This window comes from Marmota flaviventris, chromosome X (genome assembly GCF_047511675.1).
Source record: "Marmota flaviventris isolate mMarFla1 chromosome X, mMarFla1.hap1, whole genome shotgun sequence".
Classification (NCBI taxonomy): Eukaryota; Metazoa; Chordata; class Mammalia; order Rodentia; family Sciuridae; genus Marmota; species Marmota flaviventris.
The window spans coordinates 134702122-134719785 of record NC_092518.1 but is presented as its reverse complement, the minus strand read 5'-3'; the positions used below and the strand labels follow the sequence as shown (position 1 = coordinate 134719785).

Sequence of the window (17664 nt, the reverse complement as noted above, 5' to 3'; positions counted from 1 at the left end):
TTGTCTAGTGTAATGGTGGAAAAGATGTCTAGACAGTTAACATTAATCCTCAGGTACCAGAACCCTTCAATCACAAATTTGCCCAGTTTCAGTCTGGTTTACCTTCCTCCATCCTAGTTATCATCAATGTCTTTGTATCTTTATACCAGTCCCACATAAAATATCGATTCACAAGCAATATTTCTAATAATGGAGTAAAGGGAATCTCTATCCTCTTTAAGTATCACTGCTTCATTTTTATTGTAGTTTACAATATTTTGAATTATGATTATATACCCAATTCCTGACCCTCTGATTCTCCCTCCATGTCACCAAAGGCCTAAATAGGACTAAATACGCTTTTCTTGTGCCCCAATACAAAAACCTTCACCACTTTTGCTCCATAACCCCTAAATATTTTTGTCAGTCTCTCAGGCCCACAGCTAGGGTTGAGGGAAGCATACCAAAAAATAGCCACTTTGCAATCAGCTGGACTAAGCTTTGAGGAGTATGCACTACTCTTTCTGGCAACCAAGAGAGTAATGTTTTGACTGATTCTATCTCACATGGACCTCTCCTGTACTTCCCATTACTTTCACACATTTGCAGTAGAAATGGATGCCCAGAATACCCCAAGAATCCCACCCATTTCAAGATGGCAACCCTCTATAATTCTCTCCCAAGAAAGTACACACACACACACAAATCTACCACTAAGCTATGTCTGTAAATATTACTCCAAAAGATGAGTATTGTATATAACTTCAGTATAAGGATGCATGCTTTCAAAGTTTAATTTTAAGTTATATTTCAGAGTTTTAAAAAATTAAAAATAACTACAAACGAGATCTATTAAGCTGGTTTGTATGGAACTTTTGGATCAATAAGCCTTGGAAACTTGATGTTTACTTTTTATTAACATGCATTTTTTGTACATACTAATTTCATGTGCATAGTGGAATGTCATTATGCTTTGGGGGTAACAAGGACCTGCCTTGCATATATATGATTCCACAATTAAAGAGTTGTGCTCAGAGTTCACAAACTTGAGTTAAATAAAAGTTGCAATGTTAGATTATATGTACCTGTTGGAAGTATACTAGAACCTTGACTTCCAAGGCAAGTAGGTAACATAATTATGAATGGCTTATATTTAAAGTTTTGCAAAACAAAGAATCAGCAAAGAAACAATGATGAACTGATGAGCTGTACACATTTTCATTGCAATAATCTGAGTAACAACCATATTGTTACTGAACCCAGGTTTGGAAGTTAGTCTCACAAGGAAAAAAAAAAAAAACAATGTGTGAGCTGAGTGCCACAGAGAAAGAAGTTATTTTTTCAATGGTCAAAGAATGGAGGAAGTAGAGTTTGTTCATAAATAAGCTTCTCACTCCAAGGCGTTGAGGGGTTATGGATATATGATAGGAATAATGAAGAGAGGGAAAGTCTTATAAAGTACAGGAATATTCATGTCTGTTCTGGGAATAAGCTGAGATCTTCCAGGAATATTTGTTTTCATTTCTTTCATGGTCTGTTTCTGGTCCTGACAGCTCGTGTTGTTAGCTTTAAAAGGAAATTGTAAGTCTAGGTCAAGTTAACCCTATATTACAGTTTCAGACATGTGGTGCTGAGAAGAATTTCACTCAAAAACTGATGCAATAAAGGAGACAATCACAAAGTGAAGATAGAGATGCTAAGTATGTTCATCTCATTCCAGTCATGCATGGGACATTTGCAGGCCCAAATGAAGAGTCAGTGTTTTCAGCAAAAGCAGCCTTCAGGCCCTTGAAGAGTAACTTAAGTAACCGTTATCCTTAAAGCACACTCAGGTGTCATCTCCAGCAAAGCCAGCTGGGGAGTAAATGTATTACCCAGTCATGTGACCTCTGAAATTAGTGATTTTAAAGTCATTAAAGAGCAAGGGAAGCTGGAAGGTTTATTTAGGTATTTTCTCAGTAATAATATGACAAATGGCCTCTGCTATAGATTGATTCATTTGTTATCCAGCATGGTCCCCACACCAGGAAAAGTATATATTTGAAATGAATGAATAAATCCTGGGACTCAAAGAATCTGGTCCTGCTTTTTGCCTCCTGACACATTGGTGAAGTAGTCTACTACAGATAAGGCAAATCTCAATCTCAAGGCAGGAGTATTCAGTTTTATCATGGATTTGGGGCTATAGCAAGTCATAAAATGACTCCCATGAACATGTGAGATGAAACACAGGAAAAAATTAGTGATCACCAACACACACAGAAACAGACTAAGAAATGAGCCATAAAGTCATACAGCTTATTCAGAGTTGTGCAAACCCAATGTTTCCAAGTGCTCACTAGGAAAGAAAGATGGGGGTGAAAGAGAAAGAAGATTAAAAGGATTCTCATTTTTAATGTTGCAGTTTTTTGGAAGAGATAAAATGTCCTTCACTGTGATTCTATAATATTCCATTTTATTTCTTCTCCTCCATGGTAGAAAAGCACATTTGGGAGGTAACTTCAGTCAACTAAATTCCCATGGTTACAATGAGTAACAGGAGATGCAGAACCTGGATCAAAGCCTTTTATTTCCCCCTAAATGCAAAGGTGGATGAATGAGGTCGACTACCAGGCAAAAAGGTCTTTGGTTAAAGTGATTATTAGACCCCCTGTCCTGAGGGGAAGATGGTTTCTTGCAGAACGAGGTGAAGGAGGTGGTTCTGCTCAGCAGTCAACAGAGGCCACATCTCCACCTGCAGTGACTTGACGGCTTCTATGTCCTTTTCGTGGGTAGCCATGACCAAGGACTGCAGCAGCAGAAAGAGCTCCTCAGGAAGCTGGCCGCTGCTCTCCTGTCCGTGGCTGTCAAAAGCTTCCCAGGAGTACTTCTCCAGAGTCTGGGCGTGCTCGGGCAGAAGCTTGGCCGGAGGTGGCTGTAGGAGCAGCAGCAGCAGCACACGGGACACCTCGCAGCGCACCAGCACCTCCGAGAAGGCGCCCAGGGCGACAGGAGAGGGCAAGGCAGAGCCAGGGTTTGCGGGGAGCGGTGCGGCGGGCACCAAGGGGGTCGCGCCAGGTCCGGGTTGGGGCCCCGGCGGCTGGGGCTGAGACTGCGCCGGGGCCAGCAGGGTCTGCGGTGGTGGAGGCGGGAGCTGCTGCACGGGATGGCTGCCATGCTCCTGCGCTAGGAGCTGCATGCGCGTGAAGACCGCCAGGGCGCCATTGTAGTCGCGCGCCAGAAGCTGGCAGGAGGCGGCGTCGCCCAGCGCCTGCAGAGCGGCCAGGGGCAGAAGGGGCAGCTGCAGCTGGGCGGCGCGCTGGAAGTGGCCGGCGGCGGCGGCCGGCTGGCCCAAGTCGCGCAAGGCGGCGGCCAGCTCCAGACACAGGGCGGCGGCGGCGGCCGGCTGCCCCAGCTCCAGGTGCAGGCGCACAGCGGCGCCCAAGGCGCTGGCAGCCGCCTGCAGCGGCTCGCCATAGGCGGCGGGGCACACCAGGCGCTGACGAGCGTCGCACTCCTGCCGCAGAAAGAGGCGTGCGGCCTCCGTGAGGGCCAGCGCCTCCCCAGGCCCGTGGAAGAGCGCCTGCTGGCACCGCGCCACTGCCAGCTGGCACCAGGCTGCGTAAGGCAAGCACTCCTGGGCGCGCAGTTCGCGGCCCAACTGACCGAACTGCTCCCCGGCTTCCGCAACGTTCGGCTTCCGCAGGAACCGCTTCTTCAGCTTGTTCGACACCAGGCGGTACCGGGCCAGGAAGTCCCCGGCTTCGGGACCAGGGACGACGCCACCGCCGAGGCCGGACGTGGAAGCCGCCATGTTGCCAGGTCCGGGAACTTCCGGACACGCCTACGTGGGCAAAGGTCCCGGCCACGCCGCCGGCGGGCCGCGACGTGCCGTGCGTCACGCTGCAGCGGCCTGCAGCGGCCTACCGCGACCGCGCGCCTCGAAGCACACGTCTGGCTGCGGCGCCCCCGCAGTCCCCCGTCGCCCTGGTGATGTGCAAAGGTGAGAGGCAGGGCCTGGCTGGGAGGCGCGTATGCCAATCAGGGACGCGGGCGGGTCCGGGGCTGGTTTCAGTAACCGACGCGACCGGAGAGGCGTGAAGCCAGCTGCCTTTGCGAAGCGCGGGTCAGGAGGCGGGGCTTGGCCTGGCACCGGGTTCCTACGCAAATCGAGGGTCCCGGGCAGGCGTGGCCTGGCCATCCGGGGAGCTGCTCCTGCAAATCGAGGGCGAGGGGGCGGGGCCTGGCCTCCCGTAGCGCCCCCCCCCCCAGGCAAATGCAGAGTCCCCGGCCCGGGGCATATGCAAATGGTGGCTGCGGGGCGGGGCGGGGCCGGCCGGCTGCCCGCGAGGTACTTACACCAATGACGGATTACGGGGCGGTCCAGACGAGGGCCTCTGCACCGAGGCGGGGTCCTGGGCTTGCGGGGCCTCTGCAGGCGCCAGCTGTTGCTAGGTTGCAGCTAGTGGCCCTCGGTTGCTAAGGGCGCCTAGCAGCTTCTCCATCTGAACGTGACCAAAGCTCAATCCATGACCCTGCTTGACCCGAGTTCCCTGTTTGGTTTTTTTTTCCTCCCTGGACCCTTCCCCCCTCACGTCTCCATCTTGCCGTCGAAGCTCCTTGCCCCGTGGGCGCCCAGCCCCGCCACTCTGGCCACCTGTCCACCCCACCGCGGCCGGTCGCCTTCAGACATGGGTCGTGTCACGACCCACGGCCCTAGTGTCGTGGCCACCCCCTTTCTGGCGACTTGGGTGGGTGGGCGGGCAGGCAGGCAAGCAAGCAGGCAGGCCCTGAGTCATTCAGGGCCATGGGGAGGCGTCTTCTGTACCTCGACGCCCACCCCACAATGCCCACGCTGGCCTGCCCTTGCCACCCAGGGTCACCCTCTGCGCTGCCCCTCCCACCCCCAGGAAGAAGGCTTCCTCCTCCTCCTCCTCCTCCTCCTCCTCCTCCCCCTCCTCCTCCTCCTCCTCCTCCTCCTCCTCCTCCTCCCTCTCTCCTCTTCCTCCCTTTACTCCTCCTGCCGTCCCAGGTACCTAACGCCGCAGGCCTGAAGCCCACCCCGCAGCACTCCCAGCGCCTGGCCTGGCTGTCCCCCCAACTCCAGAGGCCTGGAGAGCCCCCACCCCCCCTCAACACAAAGTGACTGAGGCAGGCGGAGGGTTTCTTGAAACGCTTTAATGAAAGGGCTGGCTGAAGGCACAAGCCAGGCCGGGCGAGGCTGGCCGAGAGCGAGGGGGCCTGGGGCCTGGTGGACAGGTGGGCCGGTGCTTGGGCGAGGGCCCCCGAGCCAGCAGCAGCAGCTAGCGCCGGGGCTGGGCGACCTGGGAGATGGTGGTAGTCCCGAAGAGACCGCTGAGCAGCGCATTGTTGTGGACGGCCATGTCCAGGAGCTCTGGGGTGATGCGCCTCCTGGCGCTGTGGCGGGCCTCGTTGCCCGCCAGCTCCAGCACCTTGGCTGTCAGGCACTCGAGGGTGGCGGCCAGGAACACGGACGCAGACCAACTCAGGCGCTGGGCATAGCGGCCCTCCCGCAGACGGCGCTCCACCTGGCTCACGGAGAAGGTCAGCTCAGCTCGGGCGGTGCGGGAGCGGGCCTGCCTCTGGGGACGGGACAACCCCGACGATGACCCTCCTCCTCCTCCTGTTGCTGCTGCTGCTGCTCCTGCTCCTCCTCCTGCTGCTGTTGCTGCTGCTCCTCCTCCTCCTCTTCCTCCTCCTCCTCCTCCTGTTGCTGTTGCTGCTGCTCCTCCTCCTCCTCCTCCTCTTCCTCCTCCTCCTCCTCCTCCTCCTCCTCCTCCTCCTCCTCCTCCTCGACGGCTCCTCTGCCTTGGCATGCTGGGCTCAGCTCAGGTGGACTGGGCTCCCTCTGCTTAGCTCTGCTCTGCTCTGCTCTGCTCTGCTCAGCTTGACTCGGCTGGACTGGGCTCCCTCTGCTCAGCTCGGCTGGACTGGGCTTTGCCTGGCCCGATGTGATGCCGGTTTAGACGCCAACGGTGGGTGCTCGGTGGGTGCGGCAGGTAGTCTGGGTCCAGTGCTCCAGGGCCCCGTATCCTAGCGACCCCCGGCTGCCCCCTCATTGGTCGGCGATGACGCGCTCTGATGATGTCGGCACTCCCCGGCTGGTTCGCAGTGTGTGGGCCTGGGCCTGGGCCTGGGCCTGGGCCTGGGCCGAGACGGGGCGGCCAGATGGCCTCCAGGCCTCCCAGCCTCCTAGCCTCCTCACTGGCCAGGGCCCTCCCATCTTGGCACAGGAGCTCTCACTTTCTGCTGGAGGGGAGCAGTCTAGGGAAGAAGAGGAGGACTGGGGGGTGCGTGTCAGAGGCGTCAAGTATGTCCCATCACAGTGCTGTACCACCGCCAGGACCATCTACTTCCAAGAAACTTACACCGCCCCCCAGAAACACCCGGTACCCCTTAAGCTGTCCCCCCCCCCCTTGTGTGTGCGCATCTGCGCGCGCGCGTGCACGCACACACACATTGCTCCTGAGGGCCCCTGGCAGCCACTGACGTGCTTTCTTACCATAGAGAATTGCCTATGCTGGACGGAAACTATACGTGCAATCAGAGTTAAATGTGTGGCCTTTCGTGTCCGACTACATTCGCTTAGCATGAGGGTTCATCCACGTTGCAGCACGAATCAGCACTTCGTACCTTTTCACACCTGAATAATACGCCATTGTATGCATACACCACATTTTGTGTATCCACTCATCAGTTGGTGGATAGCTGGGTGACTTTGACTATGGAAGAGGAAAAATTTCTTCCTACCTTGTTAGGGTATCCAACCAGGACTTAATACATTCTAACAGGGCAAGACCACACAAATTTTATTTACTAAGTTTTATATTGACATGGGAGCCCTTGCAAGAAAAATGAATACCCAGAGAAGCAGTTACAGGCAAATTTGTGTATGCTATGTTGGACAAACTAGTAAATACTGAATACATGACAATACAGAGGGCTTGGGTCAGGATATTAAATTTTGTAAAAGTCAATAGGAAGTTAATGGTTAGTTTAGCAATGTTTGTGCAGGTTTTGCTTTTCCTACACTCCCCATCTCTTGTAATACAAACATCTTCTTTCCTCTGGATGCAGAAAGGATATATGAAAATATCATCTCCTTTCAGGAAAAACAAAAAAATAAGTCATAGTGCCCTTCTTTCATCTTCTGTTTTTCAGGTGCCTTTAACTGAAAATAATCAATATACCAGGATGGCATGTTTTAGGATTGTATATTTTGATCCCCTAGATCACCTAATGCTACAATGAGCATTCCCTTACAAGTTTCCATTTGAATACTTTTTTTAAGTTTTGGGCCCCCATACTGATGAATGCATTTATTGGTTTATTTCTTTACCCTTTATTATATTTAATGTGTTTGTCCAACTTTGTCATTCTTTTTAAGTCATCATTAATATCTTTAACAATGTCTTGGCATTTTCCGTTGATAAGTGTCACACCTCTTTAATTAAATTTATTTCTGAGTATTTTATTCTTCTTGATGCTATTTTAAGTAGAATTATTTCGTTTAATCCCAGGTTTCATTTATAATGTAGAGAAATACAACTGACTTCTGTATTTTAGTCTTGTATTTTCACTGAATTAATTTATCAACTCTAATAGTGTTTTTGTGGATTGTTTAAGATTTTCTGTACATAAGCTTATATAATATGAGAATAAGGTAGTTTTATTTCTTTTTTTCCAATGTGGATGACTTTTTCTTCTTTTTCTTGTTTACCTGCTCTTGCTAGAATTTCTAGTACAATTTTGAGTAGAAATAGTTAAGCCAGCATTGTTATCTTATTATTCATGTTAGAGGAAACTTTTCATTCTTACTCCATTGAGTATGATGTTACTTTTGCCTTTTATCACATTGACAAATTTTCCTTTTTCTAGTTTGATTAGGGTTTTTAATCATGAAACTCTGTTCAATTTTATGAAACAATTTTTCTGCCCCAACATAGATGAACTTATGGATGTTTCCACCTAGATTTTACTAATGTGTGGTTAACAGATTAATTTCTTATATTTAATCACCATGCATTCCTGGGAAAATTTCAACTTAAGCAAAGAAAAAAAATGTTAGTAATATGCTGCTGGGTTTGATTTGTTCTTATTTGGTTGAGGATTTTTAAATCTATATCCATTAGAAATATTGGTTTGTAATTTTTTTCCTTGTGATGTATTTGTTTGACTTTTATATCCGGATAATGCTGGCCTCATACTATAAGTTAGGAAGTTTTCTCTCTTTTAGAAGCGTTTGGGAAGGATTTATATTAATCTTTCTTTAAACATTTAGTATAGTTCACTAGTAAAGCCTCCTAACACAGTGCCTGGCACATAATACATGAAATCTAGGACTTGTGTAGTGATTAACTCTTTGTTGATTTAATACACTGTCTTCCCAAGCAGGTTTCTAATCCAGGCACAAAAATTGAGTAACAAATGAAGGGAAAGTCAATATATATAGTGCTTTAAGTGTTTTTTTTTTTTTCTGGAATAGCAAGTTATCCCTTTCTGGGTCAGACTATGTATTTGTTGTTTTAATCAGTAAGAAATAAAATTGAGGCCACCAAAAGCTTCTAGTGCTTGCTTATGTAGGAGATGGCCAGACAGAGGAAATAGGTGGTCTTCTGCAAGGGCCAAGTCTAAAGGCCATTTTAAAAAGTCAGGTTTCCCTCTAAATGTACAGGAAAACAGGGGAAAATAAGAAAATCCTTGGTGAATCTTTAGAGTCCTATAATTTATATATGTGATTCATCCTATCTTAACACAAAAAATGCAGATATATTTACAACGAGGAAAGCTGTGATTTCAGATATAACTTTTTTAGGAACAATGCCATATACTTATTAGTTTTTCTATTTTATAGGATCAAAAATTGTTGCCTGGCAGAACAATTTTTAAAAATTTCCCTAATACTGAAACTCCAAAGTACACTCCTGGTTTTATTCATATTGTATGATATTTAAGCAAATACAAAATCTCAGATATTCTATGAGAGAGATCATTTTCAACTTTTCTAATGCTATATGCCATGGTTAAATCTTGGCCTTCTGAATTGGTATTAGTAGCATATTTCTCAAACTGTGTTCCAGTTGTCTTCAACATGGCATATACTTTTCTGCAGATACCAAGCATGTCAAAATAAACAAACAAATAAATAAAAGGCAATACTTGGGAATATATCTAACAAAAGAGGTGAAAGACCTTTACCATGAAAACTATAGAACACTAAAGAAAGAAATTGAATATCTTAGAAGATGAAAAGACCTCCCATGCTCTTGGATAGGCAGAATTAATATAGTTAAAATGGCCATATTACCAAAACTATTATACAGATTTAATGCAATTCAAATTAAAATCCCAATGACATTCTTCATAGAACTAGAAAAAGTAATCATGAAAAAAATTTGGAAAAATAAGAGACTCAGAACAGCCTCAGCAAAAAAGTGAACAATCCTCAGCAAAAAGAGTGAAGCAGGAAGCATCAGCATACCAGACCTTAAACCATACTATAGAGCAATAGTAACAGAAATAGCATGGTATTAGTACCAAAATAGACATATAGACCAATGGTACAAAATAGAAGACCCAGAGACAAACCTACATAAATATGGTTCTCTTTACTAGACAAAAGTGCCAAAACTTACAATGGAGAAAATATAGCCTCTTCAATAAATGGTGCTGGGAAAACTAAACCTTTATCTCTCACCCTGCACAAAAGTCAACTCAAAGTGAGTTAGGCACTAGAACAGAGACCCTGTGCCTAATAGAAGAAAAAGTAGGCTCAAATCTTCATCAGGTTGGCTTAGGACATGAGTTCCTTAACAAGACTCCTAAAGTAAAAATAAGAATCAATTAATGGGGGCTGGGGTTGTGACTCAGTGGCAGAGCACTTGCCTAGCATGTGTGAGGCACTGGGTTTGATCCTCAGGACCACATTTTTAAAAAAGTAAATAAAATGAAGTTAATGAATAAATGGGATGGATTCAAACTAAAAAGCTTCTTCTCAGCAAATGAAACAATAAATAATGCGAAGAGAGAGCCTACAGAATGGGAGAAAATCTTTACCACATACACATCAGACAAAGCACTAATCTCCAGGATATATAAAGAACTCAAAAGACTTTACACCAAAAAAAAACAAACAACCCAATCAATAAATGGGCTAAGAAACTGAACAGACACTTCTCAGAAGAAGAAATACAGTTGATCAATAAACATATGAAAAAGTGTTCATCATCTCTAGCAATCAGAGAAATGCAAATCAAAACTAATCAAAGATTTCATCTCACTCCAGTCAGAATCGTAATTATCAAGAAGACAAGCAATAATAAGTGTTGGCAAAGATGTGGGCAAAAAGGTACACTCATACATTGTTGATGGGATTGCAAGTTGGTGCAACCACTTTGGAAAGCAGTATTGAGATTTCTCACAAAATTTGGAATAGAACCACCATTTGACCCAGCTATCCCACTCTTCAGTTTATACCCAAAGGACTTAAAATCAGCATGGTACAAGAGACACAGACACATCAATGTTTATAGCAGCTCAATTCACAATAGCTAAACTATGGAAGTAACCTAGATGCCCTTCAAGAGATCAATGGATAAAGAAAATATGGTGTAGGGGCTGGGGATGTGGCTCAAGCGGTAGCGCGCTCACCTGGCATGCGCGGGGAGCTGGGTTCCATCCTCAGCACCACATAAAAATAAAAAAATAAAGATGTTGTGTCCACTGAAAACTAAAAATAAATATTGAAAAAATTCTCTCTCTCTCTCTCTTAAAAAAAGAAAATAAGGTGTATATACACAATGGAATGTTAGTCTTTTTAAAACAATATTTTATTTTTATGTGGTGCTGAGGATCGAACCCAGTGCCTCATGCATGGTAGTCGAGCGGTCTACCTCTGAGCCACAACCCCAGCCCGGAATATTAGTCTTCAAGGAGAAATCGTGGCATTTGTCAGTATATGGATGGATCTGGGGCAGGAGAGTAGGGAAGAGTGAAGGTACTTAGGATTGTGCAGAGGGGAGTCAGGGGAGGGGTGGGATTATGGGGATGGCAAGGATGGTAGAAAGAGACATTATCACCCTATATACATGTATGATCACACTACTGGAGTGACTCTGCACGATGTACAGCCAGAGGAAGGAAAAGTTACACTCCATTTGTGTACAATATGTCAAAAAGCATTCTACTGTTAAAAAAAAAAGATCCTGAACCCCACATGTTGGATACTAACATGCATCTCATTAATTTGTACACAGAGTATCTTGATTATAATATATGATTATTCAGTGAACTTGAGAGTGTAGACATACTAATTTCATTTCTGTTGGATATACCCACAAGTAGGATTGCTGGAGATCATATGGTAGTTCTGTTTTTATTTTTATTTTTTTTGAGAAGTGGCAATACTGTTGGGCTGGGGTTGTGGCTCAGTGGTAGAGTGCTCGCCTAGCAGGCATGAGGCACTGGGTTCAATCCTCAGCACCACATAAATGTAAAATGAAGATATCATGTCCACCTAAAAAATAAATATTTAAAAAAAGAAGTGGCAATATTCTTTTCCATAATGGCTGGATTAATCTATAGTCCCGCCAAGAGTGTACAAAGGTTTCTCTTTCTCCACCAATACCCATTAACTTTTATTTTATTTATTTATTGACTTTTGGTACCAGAGATTGAACTCAGGGGCACTTGACCACTGAGCGACATCCCCAGCCCTTATTTGTATTTTATTTAGAGACAGGGTCTTACTGAGTTGCTTAGTACCTTGTTAAGTTGCTGAGGCTGGCTTTGAACTTGTGATCCTCCTGCCTCAGCCTCCTGAGCTGCTGGGTTTACAGCCAAGCGCCACCAGGCACTAATTACATTTTGTCTTTTTAATAGCTATCTAACAAGTTCAAGAGGATATTTCTTTGTGGTTTTAATTTCCATTTTCCTGAATAATAGTGATGTTGAGCACCTTTTTATATATCTTTAGGGCTTTTGTATATCTTTTGAGAAATGATTATTCAGGGCTCTCTTCTGTTTTTAATTGAAATTTTTCACCCACGTCCCACAGTGGTGATGGAATTTGGATCTCCTCTGTGTGAGGTAGGCTGGCTGCAAAATTAAGCTAAGAAAAAGAAGTGGTGAAGAAACCACACTACACAGGAAGTAATTTTGGAAAATGGTGGCAGGACTGCTCTGTGACCTTAGGGGTTGAGTTCCACACTGGAAAGAGCTCAAGAGCCAGAGTTTGCTTTATTTCTCTGGGGGAACTTCAAAGGCTTTCTACAGAATGTTCTTCACCAAATAAGGTAGGAGGTGGGCTGTCCAGTTTCCAGTGGGTCATCCCAATTCCACAGCTCCAACAGCAGCCTTCCTAGACCAGCGAAGATTGAAGTCATGTGCATTGCATAATCCATTAAGTGAGAGGGGCCACAAAATAGTATGCAATGCCAGACCAAAATCTCCTTGGCTCAAGGCCAAGTGAAGACACTAAAGCTCAGAAGTGGCTTCCCACAGGAATTACTTGTTGTATTTTGTTTTTGCTATTGAGTTGTTTGGATATTAATCCTCTCCTAGTCCATTTTCCATCACTATAATTGAATATCACAGCCTGAATAATCCATAAATAAAAGGTATTTATTTCTTACAACTCAGGAGAATGAAAAGTCTGAGATCAAAGGGCTGCATCTGGTGAGGACTTTCTTGCTCTGTCATAACATCATAGAAGTTACCACAAAGCGAGAGGGTATGAGTGTGAGTGCATTCATGTGATGAGAGGAGGGAGAGAGCAGGGTGTGGAAGGGAGGAAGAACTCATTCTTTATCAGAATCCTCACATACTAACTGTCACGAGTGGTTTCTACAACTCAGTCTGAGGCACAGTTAGAGTCAATCAAATCTGTTTTATTAATGCTCATCACACTTCAGACACACATCCTAAATCTAAGTCCTAACTGAGTCTACACCCATGGGTCCCAGGCAACACCTGTGACATGTCTTAAGTCCAGATCACTGGAACTTGATCCGGGCTGGAGGAGTCTGCTATGGGGGAACAACAGTGACAGAGATCTTGATCTATTTGTCTGGGTCTTATTTGTCCTGTTGGCCCCAGAATTCTGGATTTTAAGTCCTAGTTCAGTTGTGCTTGCAGCTGATAACTGAGTGAGGTCTGGGATCTATGCCTGGGTGTAAACTTTTACATCACTAACTTAAATCTATCTAAGTTTTGCAGTTTACATTACATCATGGACATAGTGCTTACAGTCTTTATCTAACACACACACTAATTAATATACTCCACAGTCAATAATCTTATAACATTTTCTGGTACTCTTATCATTAACCCAGTCCTGCAATAATAATATTATTAATTTAGCCATGCTCTCATGATCTAATCACCTCTTAAAGGTCTCATCTCTCAACAATGTTACAACATCAATTAATTTTCAACATGTGTTTTAGAGAAAACATTCATACCATAGCAAAGCTCTTATCAGATATTTGGATCGAAAATATTTTCTCCTTTTCCTATAAGTTTTCTTTTATCTCTGTAGATTGTTTTGTTTGTTTTCAAAAGTTTTTTAGTTTGATACTATCCTGTTTGTCTCTTTTTGCTTTTATTGCCTGTGTTTTGGGTGTGATATGCAGTAATAATTATTATTATATAATTCATAATATGTAATAATATAATGTATATATTGTTATTAAATATTATTAATAGTAATATTTCCCAGAACAATGTCAAGAAGCTTTTTTAAAAATTATTTATTTTTTTAGTTGTAGTTGGAAATAATACCCTTTTTTTAAAAAAAAGTTATTTACCCTAATTTGTTATACATTTTTGATGAGGACTGAAGAGCCCAATGAGACGAAAGAAGTGACTCAGGGGATCCAAAGCTTGGTGCAGCTAAGAACGTTTATTATTGGCAAGGACAGCATTTTAAAATTTACAGTGGGTTCTCAACTGTGGAATACAACCTTGAGGTTAGGCAGACAAAATACTAAAATATCTTTTTTAAAATAATGCTACATTTACATTTACTTCCTTAGTCTTTATCCAAGGTCTATACTAGCCGCTAAGCATAAGATAACAGGAACATTCCCCAAATAACTCCACCCCAAGGGAAAGACATGAAGCACGTCCACAGTCTCAAGAGGAAGTTGTGACAAGTCTGCTCATGTTAACTGAGCATGTCCTGAGAACAGTCTGCTATTCTTGCTTGCTCTGGCCTCCCAAGATCTCAGAGGACATTAACTCTTTAACATCTTTAGCTCTAGCACAAGTCCTCAAGATCTCAGACAACTCCATCAATACATGACAGCAGAATGCATTTCAATTCATAGTACACGTATAGAGCACAATTTTTCATGTCTCTGGTTGTACACAAAGTAGAGTCACACTATTTGTGTCTTCATACATGTACTTAGGGTAATGATGTCCATCTCATTCCACCATTTTTCCTACTCCCATGCCCCCTCCTTTCCCTCCCCCGCTTTGCCCTATTTAAAGTTCCTCCATTCCTCCCCTACTCCATCCACCCCATTATGGATCAGCATCCTCATATCAGAGAAAACATTTGGCATTTGTTTTTTGGGGGGATTGGCTTACTTAGCATAATATTTTCCAACTGCATCTTTTATTAATTAATTAATTTATTTATTCATTTATTTTTATGTGGTGCTGAGGATTGAACCCAGGGCCTCACACATGCTAGACAAGCATTCTACCACTGAGCCACAACCCCAGCCCTTATTTATTTTTAATGTGGTGCTGAGGATTAAACCCCATGCACTTTACCACTGAGCTACAGCACCAGCCCAGTAAGCTTTTATCCTATGTTTTCTTCTAGAAGTTTTATAGTTTCAGGTCTTATTTATTAAGTTTTCCATCCATTTTGGGTTGATTTCATGTATGGTATGAGAAAAGGGATCAATTTTTTTCTATATGTAGATATTTTGTATTCCCAAAACTGTTTATTGAAGAATCTATCTTTTTTCATTGTATGTTCTGGGCATCCTTGTTAAAAATCTTTTGACAGTAAGTGCGTAATTTTTTTGTGTTCTCTGTTCCATTGATTAATAACATCTATTTTAATGACAATAGTGTACTGTCACAATTACTATAGGCTTGTAATATATATTGAAATTAGGAAGTATGACACCTGTAAGTTTTTCTTTTCTTGCTCCATATTTCTTTGACTTTCAGGGTCTTTTGTGGTTCCACATGAATTTTATGATTTCCCCCCTATTTTTGTAACAAAATGTTGTTGGGATTTTGATAGGGATTTTAATGAATCTACAGATTAGGTAGTATGGATATCCTAACAAGAGAAATTCTCTTGATCCATGAATATGGGATCTCTTTTACTTATCTGTGTTGTCTTTAATTTCCATTATAATAGATGTTGAATTTTGTCAAATGCTTTTTATGTACCTATTGAGATAATTGTGGTGTTTTTATGTTTTATTATTTTAAAGCAGCATATCATGTTGTTGAGTTGTATATGTTGAATCACCCTTGCATTGTAAGGATATATCCCAGTTCATGTATTATAATTATTTTAATGTGTTGTCAAATTTAGTTTATAGTGGTTCTTGATTGAAGTTGTCTGCATACATATCATTAGGGATTGTGTTGTTGTTTAGTGTGTTTTTATTTCAAGTAGAAGGCAGGTACGGGAGTAGCAAACCTCTTTAGTGATTGAGTTTGGATGTCTTTACCTATTCTTTATTGTTAAAGGACAGTTTTTCAAGAAAAGTATTCTTGGCAGGATTTGTTTGTTTCCGTACTTTGAATATATCATCCTGCTCTTTCCTGGCCTGCAATATTTCTGCTGAGAAATGTACTGTAATTTATGAAAGGTCCCTTATATATGATAAGTAAGTTTTATCTTGCTGTCAAATTTTTGTTTGTTTTTTGATCATTTAATTTTGTGATGTTGACTTTTGTAATGTAATTAAAATAAATATTTATAACAGGACAAAGACTATCAGTAATAAAACCTCTGGATTTTATTAATTGAGATGTGCATTTCCCACCCTGTATTTGGAAAGTTTGTAAAGTTCTCATCCATTATTTTTTATTCTTGTCCTTTTCCTTTTTTTTTTTTTTTGAGAATTTAAGTATATTTTATTGTCAAAAAAAAAAAAAAAAAAACAGAGGATGTCATTTGTTGAATTTCCCTATTGTCATTAGTGAAAGAAAAGTGGTGCAGGACTAATCACACACACCCCTGGGATAGGAAGCCGTTTCATTGTCAGGAGCTTGAGAAGGCTGCTGTGTGCAGAGAGAGGGACAGCAGCAGCAAGGAGGGAGAGCAGCAGCAACTCCCATTTAATATCATCTTTTCGAGGCTGGAATCATGGCCGTGGGCTAGGCGTGGGATTAGTCCTGACAGACTTGGGATTAGTCCTGACAGACAAAGTAAGCATCTCCTGATATTGTGGAAGGCAAGTTTGTTTCTTGGGAACACAGACAGGCAGTTTTCGTATCTCTCAGAGGAGCACAGGGAAACCGGCATCTCCCTTTATCTTCTCAAGGAGAGAACAGGGAGAGGCCAGCACGTCTGCAGGACAGTAGGTTTTATTTCAGGCTAGTTTTTCTATTTCTTGGGAATAAGAACAATATTCATAAAGTGAGAATAGGGGAAAGTAAATGGCTGCAATTATGGTAACAATTACGCAGCTCCCACAGAATGTTTACAAAACAGTTGTCTCTTGGAGAGACAGAAGCTAACCAAAAAAGAAAACAATTACATTCCAAATCTGCATTCTCTTTTTAAGTATGAATCATCATATACTCTGGGTTATAAAGTAATTCGTGGAATGGTTTTCTTCATCACATGTCACATAATTTCACCGACAACATAGAAAAGGTCCATACTGATCCATGGGATCAGAACTGAAATGTACACAAACTGATCTAAATATGTATCAAGTAGTAAGGGCGCCCACCAAGCTCTTGGGAAGGACAAAAATCACGTTCTACCAACTGTGGGCTCTGCGTAGCCATCCAGGCTGGTGCTCACTAGACAAAGAGCAGCTCCCCAACCACAGAAAAGGAAACCCAAAGCCCCCGTGCGGAGGTGGGGGGTGAGGGTTTTCCAGGTGCAGAACTCTTAAGGCCGGAGCTCACGAAGGATGGTGGGGACTGAAGAATGGCCCACCATAGTCCTCCCCTCAAACCCTTTTGCCCCCACAACCTGGCCTCTGCACCCACCTGTCCGTAGGTCTCTCTGTTCTCCTTCCCACTGCAGCCAGGTTGGCACTGCCAGGTGTAACATGGCAGCGCAGGAACGATGATCCCAGGGCTGGGGATGAGGGAAAACCTGGCCTAGCTGAGATGCAGCACCTTGTTATGTTGGCGCTGTGGCATGATGTGTGCCTAGAGAAGTTGGGTGTGGTACCATCTTGTTGCTGGGACTCCGGGAGACTGTCATAGCACAGGTCGGTAGCATCCCCCTTTTTTTCTTCATGCTGGTTCTCTCTTTGGAACTCTATTCTATTATTTCTTTAAATAACCTTCTTTTGTCCTTTTTCTCAAGTTTTAAGACTCCTATAATCTGTCAATTATTTTGCTTGATAATATCTCATAAGTCCCATATGCTTTCTTCACTGTTTCTTTTTTATTTCTTTTTTGTTCCTCTAAATGAACAATTTTAAGTCATCTGTATTCAAGTGTATTTATTCCGTCTGTTGCAAC

At 43.6% G+C, this 17664-nt stretch overlaps 3 protein-coding genes across 9 annotated transcripts in view; 1 reads left to right on the top strand and 2 right to left on the bottom strand.

Moving 5' to 3' along the window:
• F8 (coagulation factor VIII) overlaps positions 1–17664 on the top strand; it is a 98356-nt gene that overhangs the window by 60328 nt on the left and 20364 nt on the right. The gene's annotated exons all lie outside the window — the stretch shown is intronic.
• On the bottom strand, positions 2418–3791 carry F8a1 (coagulation factor VIII associated 1). Its single transcript, XM_027923007.2, has one exon. The coding sequence runs from the start codon at positions 3770–3772 to the stop codon at positions 2621–2623; it is 1152 nt and encodes a 383-aa protein (XP_027778808.2). The 5' UTR covers positions 3773–3791; the 3' UTR covers positions 2418–2620.
• Positions 5214–6038, bottom strand: H2ab1 (H2A.B variant histone 1). Its single transcript, XM_071606641.1, has 2 exons — positions 5872–6038; positions 5214–5559 (listed from the first exon to the last, which is right to left on the bottom strand). Exons 1-2 carry the CDS (start codon positions 6036–6038, stop codon positions 5262–5264), a joined length of 465 nt encoding a protein of 154 aa, XP_071462742.1. The 3' UTR covers positions 5214–5261.